The sequence below is a fragment of the Sphaeramia orbicularis genome, chromosome 3 (assembly GCF_902148855.1).
Source record: "Sphaeramia orbicularis chromosome 3, fSphaOr1.1, whole genome shotgun sequence".
Classification (NCBI taxonomy): Eukaryota; Metazoa; Chordata; class Actinopteri; order Kurtiformes; family Apogonidae; genus Sphaeramia; species Sphaeramia orbicularis.
The window spans coordinates 35,471,560-35,488,409 of record NC_043959.1 but is presented as its reverse complement, the minus strand read 5'-3'; the positions used below and the strand labels follow the sequence as shown (position 1 = coordinate 35,488,409).

Below are 16,850 nucleotides of genomic sequence, written 5' to 3'. Positions count from 1 at the left end.
TTGTTATGTGTTGTGCTGCTGTATGTAATAAATATAAAAGAATGTATTGTACCTGCAGTTTGGTAAAATCTAACTTCAAACTACTTAATGAGGACTAGCAGGCTATGTTTGGCTGATGTGCTCTTGAGCAAGGCACGTTCAGGTAGTGATGGGTTAAAGATAACAAAAGGGTCGATTTTGTTGTGTGTTTCATGTCTGCATGCAAAATAAATACTGACAAATAACAGAGATTCTTAAGTCTGATGTGAAGAGGTGTGTTAGTCTGAGAACTGTAATTTGATTGCACATGACAGACATGACAATGACAAAAGTCTATTCTATTCAATGAAGTACATAAAAGAAGAGAATACAGTTAAGGTATTTGCTATGCATAGTAGCAGATTTTAATGTTACATATAACTGTCTTCTTCTCATCATCATCATTATTATTGTTATATACATTATGATAGTGTTATCCTTATTATTTATAACCATTAACTGATAGTATAAAACTAAAAAAAGAAAGAAACTAGTGAGCGTCTTAATTTCAGCCACAGAACTGACAGAATGCCTATTTCCTGCAGACTTGAACACACCACAGAGCCACGTCGTCTGATTAGCGGAATAAAACTCACGTGACTCCGGTGACACGTGACAGTCTGGTCCCATCATCATGGCTGTAGCACCACAGTGAGTAGAAATGTCCTGGTTTTATTCGAAAATATGTTTATTTTCTTCTCTTTTATTTCATTTTAGGTTAGATGTTCATTGAAACGCTCCAGTGCTGTTTCCTGTACAGATGTCATAGACAACCCACGTTCATACACGACACTGTAGCGTGTACTGACTTTCAGTTTAGTTATGATGAAGTTAACTTTGGAATTTTGGATAATGAACCTGCATAAGCTGAACTTATTTTATTAGCTGCCTCCATGTTACAGCCACCAGATGACTAAAGGCGTACTTTCTGTCTTTTAAAGTAAAAACCAAAGCTACTTTATAATTATAGTTTACGTTATTGCTCAGTTTAGCAACAAACAAACAAAAAAAACATCCACTTTACCGGTTAAATCTATGGTGTTTATATGTTTGTCTCTGGCCTTTTACATTAGTTAACCATTGGTTTGTGTGCTAAAAGCATAGTGTCAAATTCTGGGGGAAAAAAGGAGGATCACAGTTGTAGAACAGTGTTAAAATGTAATGGGTGAAGTATTAGTTTTGGCAAGACTATGGCAAAAGTTAAAATAAACTAAAGCAACAAATCTAAAATAACTAAAAGTAAGAAAATGAATCACAGCTACATACAGCAAAGAGGGGAAAAATGCATAATTTATTATAAACTACTTTTTCCTTCTCTTAACAGCTTATTTAAAACATTCTACATAAATTTTCACCAAATTATCACTTGTAGTCAACATGTCATTTTTTTGTGATCATGACATAACCCAGATTGACTTCATGTGATTGCGAGATAAAAGTACAGTTTCTGCTGTGGTAACCATAAAGATGTCTGCAATCAGCATGTACGTGATCCAGTCAGCTGTGCGTTTGTGAAGAGGAACAGACAAGAGGCACATTTTACAATATTATGTAATCCAGTATGAAAATCTCTGTCCTGGAAAATGAACATATTATAGACATAATATGAGGTTGTAATGTGAACCATTACTGTGTGCGTCTTCCTTTGAAACACCATCTACCACCTCAGTGAGGCTCATCCACAAATCATTAAACCATAAAATACTGCAGGGTTATGGATTAACCTTTGGTACAGACAGAGTCAGATATGTTGTGTTTTATCTTATCAGTAAAGGCAGAGACCAAGATTTTTTACAAGACCAATCTGTGGTCTCAAGAGTTCTATCCTGTCACTCTCTGAGGACAATGATTATGTTATTGCACCGACCAAATCCCTGCAGTTACCTGTGGATAGAACTGAAACTCAATTAGTCTCTCTTCTGTGCTCAGTAGATGAATTAATTTTGCCAGATTTGTATAATTGGTTTCACTTTTGCCTTTATACTTGTTAATAAGGAGAAGCTGTGAAATGTGTAAAATCCAATGAGAGAAAGAAGTTTAGGTCATTAAAATGTCATTGAGCAAAACATTCCGTCACTTACTGGTACATGACAACAATCCTGATCTAAAACCAGTTATGAGGACCAGTCTTTCCACCCATTCCTTTACTTAAGTCACCCAGTCTCCTGTCTCTGTTTTCTTTAGACCTGTCTACTGGCTGGGTAACGACACCCTGAGGGTGTCTGCTGCCCTTTTTGCTGAGAACCGCCGTCGACTGTGCGAGGGGTTGAAAGCCAAAGATGGAGTGGTGTCGCAGTCCGTGGTGGTGCTGCAGGGAGGAGAGCAGAAGCAGAGGTACTGCACCGACACAGACCTGCTATTCAGACAGGTAGGTTGTTGGCTTTATCTGAGACTGGTGCAAAACCCAGACCAGAGATGGGGTGTGTTACATGTAATAATGTCTTAAAATAGAGGTTGATTGGGCTCATTCATTGGCACTGACAGGATGTTTTACAGACTGTCGACATCAGCACAATTTAGCACCAGTAGTGGCTAATGACTGCACAGCCTCCAGCAATCACACGAGGACACGTGAAGCCTGATAGAGGGCTGTACATGAGTTCAAAGTACCTGAGTTATATCTGTCATATACAAGGCATTGTCATTATATATGTGAGATAATTTATATTTCTCTGAAAGTAATATTTACATCAGACAGATTTGTTTCTATAGCCATATTAAAAAAATCCAGCCAACCTATTGGAAGGATTTCTCCCTCCTGCCATCAGTCTATCTGTTCTGTATTCGCTGATAGATGGAGTATTGACTTTTTCCTGCTCTGAATCTAAAATATCCATCAGTTTATCTGTTCAGGATCCTCAGGTGGTCTTAGGTCACCCCCTCCAGTGTGACCACAGAGCTCTGTTGTAAAATTAACTGACCTAACCTATGTAAAACATCTGTATGTGTGTAATCCGACTAGATCTACAGCTGACTATTATAATCCCATCACTCCTCTGGTTGATTCTTTGAATTCTACAGGAGTCTTTCTTCCACTGGGCTTTTGGGGTAACTGAGCCTGACTGCTTCGGAGCCATTGATGTGGACTCAGGGAAATCCATCCTTTTTGTTCCCAAACTGCCTGAGAGCTATGCTACTTGGATGGGAGAGTGAGTCACACTTACCTTCAAAGAACTGAGTGCATACTTTCACCTTTACAGTTACATGATTTACACACAGACAGGTATGGCATTTCATCTTGAAATTAATTCAGCCTAATTTAACGTAAGATGCCAAAACTGATTTCCTAGAAGATTAAGAACAAGAAGAGCTCAAATAACTTATACAAATTACTTAATTATTTGAAGACTTAGAAATAAAATGAACCAGCGACTTAGAAACACTCAAACAAAACATATCATATCAGGAAAGTGTAAACTGTTGTCTCAATATTAAACACATACTATTTATACAATAAATAATCAGAAGATCCTTACATAACAAATTAAGATCAGTCTACTCCAATACAGGTTATTACTGGTCAGTGACTTAATTTTTCAAAGGGATTACTGATAAAATGTCATGTCATATAGTAATAAATTAGGCGGATGTACATGAAGACGAACATTGTAACATAAAGTGATAACTCAGTTTTGCCTTTAGACCAACTATATTTAATGGATAGACAGTTACCTTTTTCTTATTAAAAGGTTTTTTGAGGACAGGCTTGCAAACACTGTTGCACTGTCATTTCTGTGTAATCCACAAAACCATCTGACTCAATGACCTGCACATAACTGCAGACTGTCGACTATGTTACATGTTTCCTCTTCCCTGATCTTTAACCTCTGGGTAAATTCTGTCACGTATAAAATCTGTCCTTTTCTCTCAGTGGTTTGCTAATCAGCACCTTCATTAGTTTTGCTCCGACCTTTGTCTTAAACTCTTCACTTCTGCTAAAGTCACCACAAAATAAATCACATCCAGTTTATCTCATCTTTAGAGTCTAACATCTTAAAATACAGATGACTTTACACTATATTGTCTTTTTAAATCAAATATTTTTATTGATTTTCTGGCGCAAAACAAAAGATACAGTACATGTTCAACTAAAGACAACATTTTTGAATACAGAAAACAAACATCAAACTCACAACAAAAAAAGAAGAAAAAAGGAAAAAGAAAAACCAAGTACCATTGATTTACTGCCTTTAGAGCACCACATGATACAGAAAATAATGAGCTGGGTGTTAGGTTAGAGTTTGCAGAGGAAGTCGGAGGGTTTTTGAGTTGTGAAAGTAAGTCATAAAGGGGCCCCATATCTTGTCGAATTTCATATCAGAGATGTAAAGAGAATAGCGGATTTTTTCCAGACCAAGACAAGACATGAGGTCCTCCAACCACTGAGTGTGAGTGGGTGGGACAGCACCTTTCCATTGGGTTCAAACTGCACGTCTAGCCAGCAAAGATGAAAATGATATGACACGGCACTGAGATGGTGTTAAGTGGGCATCACCCCCCCACCCCCACAGCACCAAAGACATTATATTGTCTTTTGAATGTTGGTTATATGTTTTTTTTTTTTTTTTTTCACCAACTGTGTGTTTTGTATTTGTGACAGGATTTTTTCAAAGGAGCATTTCAAGCAGAAGTATGCTGTAGATGAGGTGCAGTTCACCTGTGATGTAAGTGCTGCTGCTGGTCTTCAAATCTCACCGTGTGACCTTTTCACATGTGCAGTAACTGAACTTTGATGTTAAACCACTGAGCTATAAAACAGGAAAGGACATTAGTGCCTCCAGAGCCTGTTTTAAAGATGAAGTGGGTTTTATTTGAACCACCGATGCCAGGTAGTGGGATCACTGTTGGGTTTGTACTTGGTCTTTGGCAGGATTTTAACAGGACGATGCTCCATTCTCCTACTGTCCAATGTGTCACTTCCTTCTCTTTATTTTAGTAGCCTGGTATAACTACATCACATTGAGAGTTTGAGAAAACAGTGATGAATATCAGTGTTGACGGCAGGTTCTCAGGGGAGCTGTTTGGAAGGTTGACAGCTCCGAGTTATTTTGGAGGTGTGCATGTGAAGAAATCTAATTATGATATTCAGACTCAACCGGCAGCTTTCACACAACAGCAAACCGAGTTTCTAATGATCATTTATAATATCGCAGCCGTGTCTATATTTACACTGTGACGTCTGATGACGTTCAGGATATTTTTACTTCTCTGCACCTACTTCAGGTGTTACATTCTCTGATCATTCACAGGTTAAACTGTAATACCGTCAAAGACAAGTCTTCCAGGAAACAGTGTCTTTGTCAAAACTGTGTCTCATTAAATTGTAAGATGTCTGATGTTGTCACTGTTTTGGGTATTTTCTGATTCATTCACTCACTATTTAGCCAATTATCCTGAAAACTGGTATTTAACCTCCTAAGACCCAGGGAATGTCAGCAAAGTACAAGCTTTTTTGTTTTTTATTAAATATGTGCCTGTATTGGAAACATCATGGTGCAACAGTTTCTTCAGATGCAGTTTTTAAAATTTTTATGGGATGTGGTGGATAGTTTTCATTCTTTTTTTTAGTATAAAGTTGTGGAAGTCTTGTCCACATACAGTATGTGGACAGAAAACCCATAGCTGGGTCTTAGGAGGTTAAACATTTAATGGTCAGTTCAACTGGGAGTCTTTTAAATAATAATGACAACAGTTCCACTGTCTAATACTGAGGCTTCCATTTAGGTTAGAGTTTAAGGGAGAGTTTTCAGAAAATGTCCTCCAAACTGCTTTTAGGAATAGAGATAATATTGTTGATGTCCAAATATCAGCAGAGGCTCTGTGAAATTTGAGTCAGAGATGTGTTATCTGACATTTAGGCTGTTGGCGGTGGAGCAGTAAAGTCACTTGAGTTTTGCCATTGGCTGCTTTACTGGGAACCAGGGAGGCTGAAGAGCCTCAGTGGTGTCTGTCAGAGTGACCTTTATTCCACAGCCTGAGAGAATGAAAACTGCTGCTCTTTGTCTCTGCTCTTCCTCTTTGTGCTAATTGTTCATTTCCTGTGTCCTTGCAGATCGCTGATGTCCTGTCCACCATGAAACCAGCGCTTCTCCTCACACTGGTATGAACTTTACTCCTGTGCATTTACTGCTAAAACCTACAGTGACAGAATGAACATGAACCCTTTTACAGTTTATCAAAAATAAATTAGCCTCCCTGATAAGTGTAAAATGCACTAGAACTAGGACGAGATAGAATTCAACATGTTTTATGTATGTTTTTTTCTTTCCGTTCAGAGAGGACTGAACACAGACAGTGGGAGCACCTGTCGTGAAGCTTCTTTTCAAGGAATCAGCAAGTATGTTTAATGGGCGTCATTTGCATGAACATAATTAGACTTTGATGAAGTTGTTATTATTCATTCTGTTATTAACAAGAATGCAGTGAACTCCTGTGCACAGTGATTGTAGCTTATTAACCTAATTTTGGAGATAATTCAATTAAACAAACGATCTTTATTTTGTTTGTTAGTTGTTACTCTCGTCCTTCGTGCTGCTCTTTGTTTTTTTTTTTTTTTTTTTTACTGCATACCTTACAGTCTTTTATCTGTTCTCTTCACTGACCTTAACTACTTAGACAAAGAAATCTTTATTTCAGAGACAACACATCCATTTGCATTAAACTCCATTTATATTTATAATGTTGCTGTTTTCTGTTGCTTTATCAGCTTCCAAGTGAACAACAGCCTTTTACACCCAGTCATTGTGGAATGGTAAGTAATTGAAATTAGTTCCATAATATTATTGCGGTAGTCCACTCAAGGGAATTAGGCCTGTACTGGTCTCTCTCCTAATTAACTTTCTTCAGTCAGATTCTGCCACTTGTGACTCACAAACCTCTGTAATTATAGCTGCCCTGCCAGGTTATTGTGTGTCCACCATCACAAACAGGGGTTTTTCTGTGGCTTGTTATTTTTTTCCTCTTCTAGTGTTCGGAGCCAGTCAGTACAGATGTAATGGACTTCGTGCTTGCTTGGTTGTCCTTGGCATTAGTTTGCACCCTCCAGATGAATTGACATTTTGTGAAATAAGGAGGAATGCTCCTCAGGCACACCTCCTGGGGAGAAAGACTTGATTGGACCCCTCCGCCCCCTCCTCTGTCTGAGCTCACAACACTCTCATAATGGATCCAGTTTTATTTATTTATTTATGCTTTGCATTAGTTTATCTTTTGGCTACCGCTGCCCTGTTATTTATTTGGATCCGTCAAAATATTCACTGTATTTCATCTCTAACTATTTGCTACATCAACCTTCCTAACAGTTCAGTAATAAATGGTTCGAGTTCAGAAGAGAAAAAAAAAATCACTTTTTATGTGTTAAGAGTCAACAAATGACGGGGCTCGTCTGTCATATCTGAAATTGAAGTACACTTTACTGGAGGTAGACCAATAGTGGATTTTCAACAACTGATGTAACCCAAAAAGCCAACAGCCTATTTATTACTATGGGGAAAGAAACAAACATGAGACACAGACTTTTTTTCTAGACTTTATTACTAAAATAAAACTGCACAGCTGAACTCTTGAGTCACAATAATACAGAAAGTTGGATTGACAAAACATACATTTTAAAAATAGTTTGTCAGTGAATCTGAACCTTTAAAGATATTTTTTTTCTCATTATGATTATTTCCAGTTGTGAAGCTCAGCATCAGCCACCATCAGACTCAAGTTCTGCTGATACTGATAGTTTGTAAAACATCATATCAGCATTAATTAATCTCTAAAGTCTACTAGATATTTTCTCTTTTCTATGTACTTTCTCTTGAGTCATTAGTTGTGTATTATTATGCACATTTCCATGTACTGTTGGGTTGTATTGGCCTCATACTATGATACAGAAAAGATTCCACTGGCAGAGCAGTAACCAGAGTCAGTCTCTCACTTGTTGCTTCTGTTCTACAGTCGTCTGTTGAAGACCGATATGGAGCTGGAGGTCCTGCGCTACACCAACAGGATTTCCAGCGAAGCACACAAAATGGTAAGATCCCCTCGACAAACCTGACCATCTGCAGGGTTTTCAGAGGGATTCATGATGAACAGTGGAAAAAGACATGACCAGTTCAGTTTGTCCACAGCAAACTGGGAAGAACATTTCTTTATGGATCTAGTTTTGCATCATGGATACAGTATTTAATGAGAAGTAAGACTGACAAAAAACACTCTCATGGATTCACAGAAAACACTCAAGTAAAATGTTTTTTCCACAATAACCTTTGGCTTTCCTTATAATATCTAAACAGTTACAGTTAATCCCCAAAGTAAATACAAATGTTCTAAATGAAACTACTTGTACACTAGCCTGGAGGCTAATAGTTCAGGCAGATTGTGCCCTTTGTAACAAACAAGGACAAGAATATATTGAACTCTTGCACAAGATTTTACCAGCAGTCAAACTCTTCTTGTAATTTGTCTGGGGATCTCACTCACCGACAGCATTTGACATTGTCTCACCCCTGTTGCTCAGTGGAACCATTAGACACAGTTTTTTGAGGCATATATTTACTCAAAGACAGTTTTGCTCAAAGTCTATTTTCTAAAACCAGAAAACGTTCTCCCAAGTTGTCAAGTGCCTCAGGCCATTCCTGCTGACTTCTGAACTCTTCATGGTAACTCTGGGTAGATCCTGCAGAATACGCTTCAGCAAATAATCCATGATTCACCCAGTTTTAAGTTTGAGGTGATGACATCTCAGATCGGCAAAACATTGCACACAAACTACAATAAAACTTCTTTAGTTCAGGAACTCATCAAATGTTCTCATTTCATCTCATTAACCTGTTATTGTGCATTTCAGATGGGAGTGAAAAATGACAACCTGACACATTAAAGTGATCAGTCACAGAAACTATAATTACAGCTCAGTGTTTTTACATTAAGAACAACTGTTAATGTTTTGGTATGAAATAATTGACTTTTTATCTTTAGGTCATGAAACATGTGAAACCTGGACAGAAAGAATATGAAATGGAGAGGTGAGTGGTGCATTTTAGCATTGGTAGTTTGTTAAATTTAGGTTTACATTCAATTATGTGAAAAAACAGAAGTCTGCTGGTTTATACATTTAAAACATTAGCACTGCATTTTATTTCATTTTACTCACAAAAAACATATGGAAACCATCAACCAGGACATTAGTCTGAGACACAACATGCTGCTACAGTCACAGTCATTAAGTCTGTGTTGTTGAGTGTCATTAATGGTTTATTTAAGCCCATGAATTTGACGTGTGAAATGAGCAGTGGGTGATGGAGCAGTGGACCAGCTGTTTGGATTACACCCCGCTGCTTCAGGAGCCAGAAGAAAAGGAAATGTCATGCATGTTGACACTGCTAACTGTGTAATTGTTAGTTCTGGTGCAGTGGGGTTGAGGCTTCCTGTGGCTGTTCAGTGTTTAGTCACGTGTCACAGACCTGCAGTTACAAAGGTAGACGTGGTTACTTCAGACACACACACTGCTTGACTGTTTGCTTTGAGCAGAGCAGCACTATAACCAAATATAAACTATTGAGATTAATTGTGTCACAGTGAAAACTACAACTGAGACTTTGGAAAGCTCATACCTCAACTCAGGTACATCCTGTAATTCATGCAAATCCCCCTTTTATGAATCTGTACCAAAATGTACTGATTTCATCCAAAGTAGTAGTTTTTGCCTAATCTTACTAAAACAAAACCAGTAATGAAAACATAACCTTGGGGGAAATAATGAATACAGATATCAATTCAAGTGTTATTTTGAGATTCACCTACGACTGAAGTCACAAGAAAACGCTTGTATTCAAAGTGCATGTAGCTTTTAAATTATTCAGTTCAGTTTGGAAAGTGGAAAAGGTTATTTGTTGTGTGTTTTCTCTTTTGTATTAATGTGTCAGAGCAGCTTTCAGTCTCATTTACCTTCGTTTTATGGAAAGAGTCAGGAAACGTGGGCTCATCACCCGACACAGCCTTTCTGTCCTGAGTTGTACATGTGTTTGATGTGCGTCTGTGTGATGATTAAAGAATGACTTGTGAATGAATTCTTAAAAAGCCTGGAGTCAGGAACAGGGTAGTGGAAGTCCTTCAGATAATTAGGGTTTTCTCTGATCTGTGTTGTGTTGAAATGGTTTAGTTTCCTTTTTCTTACCTGGATATTTCTTTGAATGGACACTTCTGTTCCTGTTTTGCAGCCTGTTCCAGCACTACTGCTACACCAAAGGAGGGATGAGACACACCTCGTACACCTGTATCTGTGGGACGTAAGGCTCACTTATTTCCATTCACAATTTAGTACCTATGATGTGTTTACTTTAATGATGTCTTGGCTAATTAATGCATTGCACACAAAGGGAGGATGTTGTGTATTTAACCCTTTCATGCATGAATTATGAGAACCTTAATCAAGATTTTTTTTTTCCTGAGTGTTTTTATTCCTCTTTAGGCATGAAAAAAGAACCAATGTGATTGAATTTTTTTTTAAATCAACCTGTTTTTCATGGAGTTACAAAAATGTCCACTCAGCTACACCATGAATTTTATTCTTGAAGCAAAGAAACATGTATTTAAAACCCAATATCATAAAGTGATATGAAAACAGTGAAATGAAACCAAGTTAAATGCAGCTAATCTGATGTTTTCTCACATTTTAACATATTCTAATACTAGTTATTACTCACTTCATGGAGATAATATGCAAAAAATAAATGTTAACAATTGATTTCCACACAAGAACAGCAAAGTTACAATAATGGTATGAATTGCTGTTTATGAGATGATGCATAAGTGTCCACTGTGTTGGTTGATATGGAATTAAAACAACAAAACCCATGAATATACAAGATTAAAGCTGTAGAGTAACTGTCCACTGTAGTGACCAGTAAGCATGAAAGGGTTAATGTTGTGTCTGTTCCAGCGTTCAGGTCAGAGCCAGCATTTACATGTGAATCAGCTGAGTTACAATTATTGTTAAACTATTGAAAAACAAGCTATTACAGAGCAGTTTCCATGAGTTTCATTAATTTGATTCAATCTTTTCCATGTATAAACCATGAAATTGGACAGACATGGTCCATTTAGTGTCATCCACATTCATACTAGTTTACATCTTAATTAAGAATATGTCACTGCAGCATCAGTCTAGGATTTTGTTGAAATGTTCATCTTTGAAGCCTATATTATTTGTACATAAAACAGTATATCATCAGGATTCTTACTGGATCTCTATGTAAGGAGTTAAAAATGCAGAGACACCATGTAACCCTGCAGTATCCAGGCTGGACAAACCAAACTCAGCACTTTTTGTTGCATGGTGCCAGACGGATGAAGAATTTCAAAGCACTGTCACTAATTATGCTTCAACCTTTATATGAAAGGTCACATGTAATGAATACTTCCTGGCATCCACTGATTAGTCATTAGAGGGTGCAGGTTATTTTCCTGTTGAAAATGAGAATGTTAAAAATGAGGACATGTTCATCACAGAGGCGCTGTTATGTGTCTTTACAAAAGGTGACAAAAGGACATTAATGCAGCAGCGAAGACTGTAAATTATCCAACTATGAGCTCATTTTAATTGTAGCTCTATTGTCCTTCAATTACCACCTTTTACTTTTCATTGTTATTAATATTAAGTTATGTTCTGTCTTTTTAATCCATGTAATCTGTTTATTAAAAATCAGGGGCAATAATTCTTCTGTTCTCCACTATGGCCATGCTGGGGCTCCAAATGACAAAACCATTGTGGATGGAGACATGTGGTAAGTCCTCTTTTTTCCTCTGTTAAACATTGTAGATTGTAGATTGGAGTGCCTTATATCATATTCTCCACAAGGGGGAGCTACAAAGCCAATGTCTGATTAGTCCTCATTTGAGTTCTGCCTTAATACTAATACATTTTAACAAAGCACCAAATATCTTAAGTTATTTGAACATTTAATACTAATTTTTCCTTATTTCTTTGTTGCAATGTGCCACTTATTGAACAAATCAGAAAAACTAAAAACTTTTTTTTTTTTTTTTAATTTGCAGTCTCTTTGATATGGGTGGAGAGTACTACTGCTACTCCTCAGACATCACCTGCTCCTTCCCAGCCAATGGGAAGTTCACTGCAGACCAGAGAGCCATCTATGAAGCTGTCCTCAAGTCCTCCAGGGCCGTCATGGCTGCCATCAAACCAGGTTATCATCCTAGATCTGATTCTCTGACCTTATAAAAATTAACACCTTTATTTTATGGGTGTCTTTTATGCTTTGAATGGGGTAGGAGTATCCAATCCTGGTCCTCGAGGGCTGGTATCCTGCATGTTTTAGATGTATCCCTCTTCCAATACACCTAATTCAAATGATAAGCCTATCATCAAGCTCTGCAAAAGCCTGATAACGACCGTCAGGTATGCTGGAAGAGGGAAACATCTAAAACATGCAGGATATTGGCCCTTGAGGACCAGGATTGGACACCCCTGGGTTACCCATTACTTACAGGTACATGGGATGCATTTAGTGCAGATGATGTGTAGTGTATCTGTACAAGAATTTGCTGCTCCTAATATTTTTAATTTTTTTATATATTACTGCAGCGTTTCTTCTGTTGTGCTCCAGACATTGTACTGTAGATGTGGGGTGTCTTCAAGTCACTGAAATATCTTAAATTCTGTATTATAAGAATTAGGCCCTAGAACTCATTACTCATAGATCTGAATTTGCAAAGTGTTGTCACCACCATTTTATCTAGTTTAATTTATCCATCGAATTAATTTTTGTCAATGTGATTCAAGCTCTTCTGTGTGAATATTTACATTTCTTACACAGCAAACTTCTTAACAGTAAACTCAATACTGCCCTTTATGTCATACTTGAATGTAACCATTCGTACAATGTATGCTATATATAAAATCTACTTCTACCCAGAACTTCTTTGTATTTACCTATAGTAACAAAGAAAGAAGAATTGTCTGAGTATCAGTCTTAACTTTAGTTATAAATCATGTGAAAAGGTCTTAAAATACAAAATGTATGTGTCTGATATATGCAGTCATGCTCCTAGAGACCAAGGCACATTTATCATTTTCTACAAATTAATAATTATGCTTGTTTTTTTGTCTGTGCAAACCAAAAAAATTAGATTGCAGTACCTACATGTTGACAGGATTCAAGGCTCCAAAAATATCACATGCACTGCTGTTCATGTTGCAGGTGTGAAGTGGACTGACATGCACCGCCTGGCTGACCGGGTTCACCTGGAGGAACTGGTGAAAGTGGGCATCCTGAAGGGCAGTGTGGAGGACATGCTGAAGGTCCACTTGGGCTCTGTCTTCATGCCCCACGGCCTGGGACACCTGCTGGGCATCGACGTGCACGATGTGGGAGGATACCCTGAGGTGGGAATCACTGACCATCAGGAGTCTAGCTTGTAACAGTTATAGTCTGCAGACACATACCTGTTCCTGGAATATTGATGTTTCATGAATAATGAAGGTCCCATGAGTAAAACGGAGCAAAAAGCTGAGCTGTGGAAGGAGGTTCAGGATGAGGCCAGAGAAGAGGGGAAGGTGAAATGTTGCTTTGAAGGCTGGAATAGATACAAAAGACACTGAACATGGTATTTATTATTCCACTTTCTGTGGATAAGAATGAAAATTATTATTAACATTGATATCACTTACATTGATAAAAGAGGTACATTATGGTGATGATGGCCATGCATACATTAGAAAATACCAAGCTGAGGTTGCCCTGAGGAGGCAACCACCAACCAGCCAAAAAAAAACATGTCTGGTCTGTGTAGAACAGAGCAAATGGCAGAGGAGGAAGTGAAATGTTGTTTTAAAAGCAAAAGTAGAACCAAATGATAATGAACATGGTGCTCAGTATCACAGCGTCAGTAGAAATTAATAACATCTTTTTTTAAAATTCATTTAGTCAATGTGATTTTTCACTTTACTGTTGTGCTGTTTAGGGGGTGGAGCGTATTAATGAACCTGGACTGAGGAGTCTTCGAATGGGCCGTCTGGTGCAGGAGCGTATGGTCCTCACTGTTGAACCTGGCATATACTTCATTAATCACCTGCTGGACCAGGCCCTGGCCAATCCTGCCCAGAGCTGCTTCATCAACAGCCAAGTGCTGGCTCGCTTCCGCGGTTTTGGAGGGGTGAGTCTACTCTACCTGGATAGTCTAATGTTTGTGGCTGGATTCACTAGTGGAGGAGAACTCCACAGTAACTCATACATGGTCCACAGTATGACAGCACTGAGTTATTTCAAGATGGAATTGGGTAAGGCAGCGCAATCCAAAGTGCTTTACACAGCAATACACTATTACAATATTTATGTTTGGAATGAGCAAAAGAGTAGCAGACAGAACAATAGAAGTGAATATTTAACAGCTAAGCTATAAAGACAAGTTTGTAGCCATTACAGGGTCGAGTAGAAAGTGAAAAATTGCAAAGTTATTACAACAGTCCTGATCATTAGAGCCTAAAGATGGAATAATGCTACCTGTATAGTATTGTTTTGGAACCAGACCATTTAATCTTGCTGATAAAATAAGAATCCTACCACCGTGTGCACATATCAGGTCAGATGTTTGTTTGGTTCATGCATGTTTGACTCATTCACTCACACTTTCTGCAGGTTCGCATTGAAGATGACATTGCAGTGACAGCCAACGGTATGGAGCTGCTGACTTGTGTCCCCCGTACCGTCGAGGAGATCGAGGCTTTCATGGCCGACGCCGCAAAACCCTTCAGCGCTGTCGTCAGCCAAGAGAAACTTTGAGAGACAACTGGGAACAGGACAACAGACAGTCTTTAAGTAGCAGAAATAACAAGTATAACAAGCAAAAAAATCCAGTCCTCACAGTACCTTCCTAAAGCTTTCATAATGGTTTAACAGTAATAATTGAAACAGACAATATTTTCAACATCTCTGTGCCTCCTGGTAAAATCCTCTGTTTTGGTTTTACAAACCAATGATTCTTTTATGCACTTCTTTATACACATCCAAGTATCATTTCTTAAAACAATGAATAAAATTTCAATTTGCTCTGGTGTCCGTGTTTGTATTTTGATCATGAGATCTAAGAAAATTTATTGTGGATGTTGAAAACAAAATATACTGATTTATGCCAGTGTAACATGACACACACACCCCTGTTTTCAACTCTCACATTAAGTTTAACTTCTTTGTTTTAAAACAATGCTTTGACAAACAAAACCAGTCTCAAAATAACAAATTAGAACCTCATGAAAGAAAGCAAATAAAAAAATATACCACATGCAGGACAGTAAATAAACAAGCAGTGGAAGGGGTTTAATTCAACAAGTGTATTGAAAAGCTTGCATAAGTTAACACTTTTAGATCTGCAGTTTGGGAAAAAAAACAAAGGATGGAAAACCATTTAGACATTTGAAGAATATTAAGTTCGACCAAATTTATTTATTTAAAATTGCTGAAGAAATGGGTCATTAAAGTTGATAGTAAAGTGTATTCTTTAAGTAGAATTTATCTAAAAAAAAAAAGTGTTTTCAAATGATCATGTACTGGGGGAACAAAGTCTTCCACATCCCATCGACAACAACTTGGTCTGTACACTTATATTATTCTTGACTTTGCGGAGTTTCTGTAGAAAGTGTTTCTGGTCAAACTTGGTAATGCCATTAATAGTAACATTAAACATTTCCTGGGTCCTAGTTTCACCACCTCAAGATCTCCATGAAAAAGTGGGCAGTGGTTATGGCTACAGATATGGAATCAAATGGATAGACTTGTTTCTGATTGGCTAGTTAGAGTCATGTGTCCCTGTAAATTCTGCATAATAAGAACAATTTCTTCACGTTTTCTAAAAATACGGAATTGCTCCAACCCTAACCCTGTTGCCTAACCCTAACCCAATTAGACTCCTCATGGCTGCGGGTAGCTATTAATTACTTCCGCCATAGTCTTGTACTTGTACTCCTAGCCTTCGGGTATTTCCGTACAGTTCCGTATCTGTAGCCACTTTGTAAGAAGTGCAAGATGAGTGCATGGTTATTAAGTTAATTCTGATCTGACTATGGTTTCTGATGCAACTCATACATACAACATTACAAATTATTAATGACAAATTAAACAAAAAACACATAAAATTGCAAGTGTTATTTATGTATTAATACAGAGGAAATAAATGCTTACTTTCTTAAGGACTTGTGGTGATAGGATGCGTAGGATGTTTGGATGTTGATTAGATGATCTGCACACACCTATCTGTGATTCACTCATCAGGAGGTCACATGTAGGAGCTCACCTGTCCACCAGAGGGCGACAACAAGAACATTAGCAATTCACAAGCAAAGTTACAATTGGTTGAAGTGTCATATGAAGTTGAACTGCACCATGAAGAACAATACCAGTTGAAAGTGCATTGATTAAGGTGTTTCATGATGGAAAACAGGAACACCATCTTTTTTTAAATAAATTCGTCATACGGGTATGTGTCCTCTTCACAGTTTAATAAGTGTGTTACAAGAACATGTTTTTAAACCATTTTTCAAAGTATATAGATTTGCTTTTATATGTGAGATACACATCTTTAAAAAAAAACAAAACAAGGTTAATAGTTGTTTCTATAATGTACAAGGTGGGGAAGCAAAATTTACAATGAACATTTAGTTGTTTTTTCTCAGTAGGCACTACGTCAATTGTTTTGAAACCAAACATATATTGATGTCATAATCATACCTAACACTATTATCCATACCTTTTCAGAAACTTTTGCCCATATGAGTAATCAGGAAAGCAAACGTCAAAGAGTGTGTGATTTGCTGAATGCACTCGTCACAC

At 37.6% G+C, this 16,850-nt stretch overlaps 1 protein-coding gene across 1 annotated transcript; it reads left to right on the top strand.

Annotated features, from left to right (window-relative positions):
- The first annotated feature begins 612 nt into the window (after positions 1 to 612).
- On the top strand, positions 613 to 15,079 carry pepd (peptidase D). Its single transcript, XM_030130850.1, has 15 exons — positions 613 to 669; positions 2,203 to 2,386; positions 3,040 to 3,167; positions 4,619 to 4,682; positions 6,071 to 6,118; positions 6,294 to 6,355; positions 6,725 to 6,769; positions 7,963 to 8,038; positions 8,986 to 9,032; positions 10,227 to 10,295; positions 11,715 to 11,792; positions 12,064 to 12,212; positions 13,227 to 13,411; positions 13,990 to 14,181; positions 14,664 to 15,079. Exons 1-15 carry the CDS (start codon positions 653 to 655, stop codon positions 14,805 to 14,807), a joined length of 1,488 nt encoding a protein of 495 aa, XP_029986710.1. The 5' UTR covers positions 613 to 652; the 3' UTR covers positions 14,808 to 15,079.
- The last annotated feature ends 1,771 nt before the right edge of the window (positions 15,080 to 16,850 follow it).

What these genes read in the sequence shown, in the direction of transcription:
- pepd (XM_030130850.1), top strand. An exon ending in CAGACCTGCTATTCAGACAG is followed by an intron (nt 2,387 to 3,039) that starts GTAGGTTGTTGG and finishes TGAATTCTACAG; the next exon opens with GAGTCTTTCTTCCACTGGGC. An exon ending in TACACCTGTATCTGTGGGAC is followed by an intron (nt 10,296 to 11,714) that starts GTAAGGCTCACT and finishes ATTAAAAATCAG; the next exon opens with GGGCAATAATTCTTCTGTTC.